The sequence below is a fragment of the Camellia sinensis genome, chromosome 5, assembly GCF_055761805.1.
Source record: "Camellia sinensis isolate YWXY chromosome 5, ASM5576180v1, whole genome shotgun sequence".
Taxonomy (NCBI): Eukaryota; Viridiplantae; Streptophyta; class Magnoliopsida; order Ericales; family Theaceae; genus Camellia; species Camellia sinensis.
In genome coordinates, this window is record NC_138965.1 from 19,645,069 (window position 1) to 19,647,850 (window position 2,782).

The following is a 2,782-nucleotide window of genomic DNA, read 5'->3' on the forward strand; positions in this document are numbered from 1 at the left end:
ACCTACAAAGCCTTGGAAGCTCCTCTGATGAGCTAAGAAGTATTGACAGCTCATTTGATAAAAGAGGTACTTCTCATAGGAGGCAATACCCTGTTTTTAATGTTGACTCTGATATGCACAATCCTCAATTCAAACTTGGTATGGAGTTCAAGAGTCATGATATGTTTAGGGATGTTGTGAAGGAGTATGCAATTAAGTGGGGGCAAACATATAACATTTACCAAGAATGACAAACAAAAGGTGAGGGCATAGTGCAAAGTTGGTTGTCCTTGGATTTGTTATGCTTCATATGTAAAACATGAGGGGTTATATAGGATCAAAACACTTGTTGATGAGCACACTTGTAATAGGTCTTTTGATGTGGCACATGTGAGTTCCAAATGGATTGTCAAGAGGTACTTTGAAAGAATTAGGTTAAATCTTACATGGCCAATTCAATCATTGGCAGACACTATTTCAAATGAGCACAATGTGAAGGTTGAGTTACAAAAAGTGAGAAGGGCAAGAAACAAAGTGTTGACACAAGTAGAGGGTACTGCAGCTGAGCAATTTACAATGTTATGGAATTACATTGAGGAGATTAGAAATACCAATCCTGAGACAACAGTCTGTATGAAGGTGAAACAGATTGCAAAGGTTAATGAAGGGAGTAATCCAAGGGTTGGTGATGGGAGCAATTCAGAGTCAAAGTTCAAAAGGTTGTACTTGTGTTAAGGTCCATTGAAGAAAGCTTTTATGAATGTTTGCAAGCTAATCATACGAGTTGATGGATGCTATTTGAAGGGGTCACATGGTGGTATTCTCTTGACTGCTATTGGGATAGATGCAAACAATTGCATATTTCCATGTGCCTATGCAATTGCTGAGAAAGAGAAGAAAAAAACATGGATTTGGTTTCTGAAGCTGCTAGGACATGATCTGAATATTGTAAACTCTTATTGTTATACCTTCATGAGTGATAAACAAAAGGGTTTGATTGATGCAGTGGTTGAGTCGTTTTCAAATGCTTCACACAGGTTTTGTGTGAGGCATTTGTACAACAATTTTAAAGGTGAACACAAGGGATTGGTTCTAAAAGATCTGTTGTGGAAGGCTACAAGGGCAACAATTGTTCCTGTATTTACCAGAGTGATGGCAGAGATTAAAGAAGTTGATTGTAAGGCATATGATTGGTTAGTTGAAAGACCACCAATTCATTGGAGTAGGAGCCACTTCAACACTTTTCCAAAGTGTGACCTTTTGCTAAACAATCTATATGAGTGCTTTAATTCAAGCATCTTGGAAGCTAGGAGTAAACCTGTGGTTACAATGTTAGAGAAGATTAGATTGTTGTTGATGGAAACAGTTCAAAAAAGAAGAAATGCAATGCAAAGACGCAATGGTCCTATATGTTCTAAGATTCGAAATCATTTGGAGAAAATGAAAGTTCAGGCAGTTGGATGGATTCCTAAATGGAATGACAATGAGCAATTTGAGGTTGTAGGGCCATATGGTGAGCAATACAAGCTGGGACTTGCAAGCTTGGACTTGTGGCTACAGGAAGTGGGATCTGTCAGGCATTCCATGTGCGCATGTTGTGGCTGTTGCAAATTTCTTGGGTCAAGAGCCAGAAAAATATATTTAATAGTACTACAAGGTGGAGATTTATCTGAAGATCTATGACAATATGTTGAGTCCTATTAATGGTAGAGAAATGTAGCCAAGAACTGAGTATGCAAAGGTGCTGCCACCTGATGTGAAAAAGAGAGCTGGGAGACCTAAACAAAATAAAGAAAGGAGATTGAGGCACTAATTCAAGGCGCCAAGTTAGGAAGGCAGGGCACTAAAATGACTTGTAATAATTGTGGGAAGGTGGGACACAACAGGAGAAGTTGCAAGGTCAAGAGCAAATTCAGCTACATGCAAGAAAGCCAACCTCAAGGGAGCCAAACTGAACCAAGCCAACCTTAGAGCCAATTAACTACAGAAGTACTTGAGGTCAAGAGACAAATAAGACAGAAGAAACTGGTTGTCAGTGTTATTCCTTCTTTTCTTTTCTTTTTTAAATAGTAACTTAACTGTCCTAAATTTGATTGTGTTTAATTGTGGATAATTCAATCTTAACGCAGATTAAAAGGAGAATGGTACAAGGAAGTCCGTCAACTTCATTTCCAATGAGTTCAACCAACACACCAAAGGAGGGTCAAATGATGTGGAGAGGCAAGATAGTGTACAATGCTAGTGGCCTTAAAACGGCATCCACTAGACAGAAACAAGGAGCACCTGGAGATTAGAAGTAGGAAGCATCCATTACATAAAAGATTGATTTTTTTTTTTTTTTTTTTTTGGTTGGATAGAATAAGGAAGCATCTACATGTCTTTCTTATTGGGGCTTTTTGTACATGTAATGATTTTTTGTTTGGAATGGTTACCCTGAACTTGTTAACTATGTAAAGGTAGTATTTCGGTTGTCACAAACAATTATACGTTTTGAAAACTTGAATGAAAAATTTATGATTTTTACTTTTGTGCATGATGCTCTATTTTAATGGATGGTAATCCTCATTTCTATGTAAATGTAGCTTGTGTTGGTTTTGGTTGCCATTAGATGGATGGTTCTAATTGTGTGTTTTGAATGAATGCCACTAATAGGTTTTTTATTCATTACATGATGGATGGATGCCAGTGATAGGTATTTTATTCATTGGTTGCCAAGGGGCCATTCAAAGAGGCCACCAATTAGTTATTTTGATGGATGGATGACAAATAGTTAAAGTAATACACAATGCCACTTTTGGGTTTT

General features: G+C 37.6%; 1 protein-coding gene across 1 annotated transcript; it reads left to right on the forward strand.

Annotated features, from left to right (window-relative positions):
* The first annotated feature begins 735 nt into the window (after window positions 1-735).
* On the forward strand, window positions 736-1,662 carry LOC114315833 (uncharacterized). The gene has a single exon (XM_028262441.2). The coding sequence runs from the start codon at window positions 736-738 to the stop codon at window positions 1,660-1,662; it is 927 nt and encodes a 308-aa protein (XP_028118242.2).
* Window positions 1,663-2,782: the final 1,120 nt, after the last annotated feature.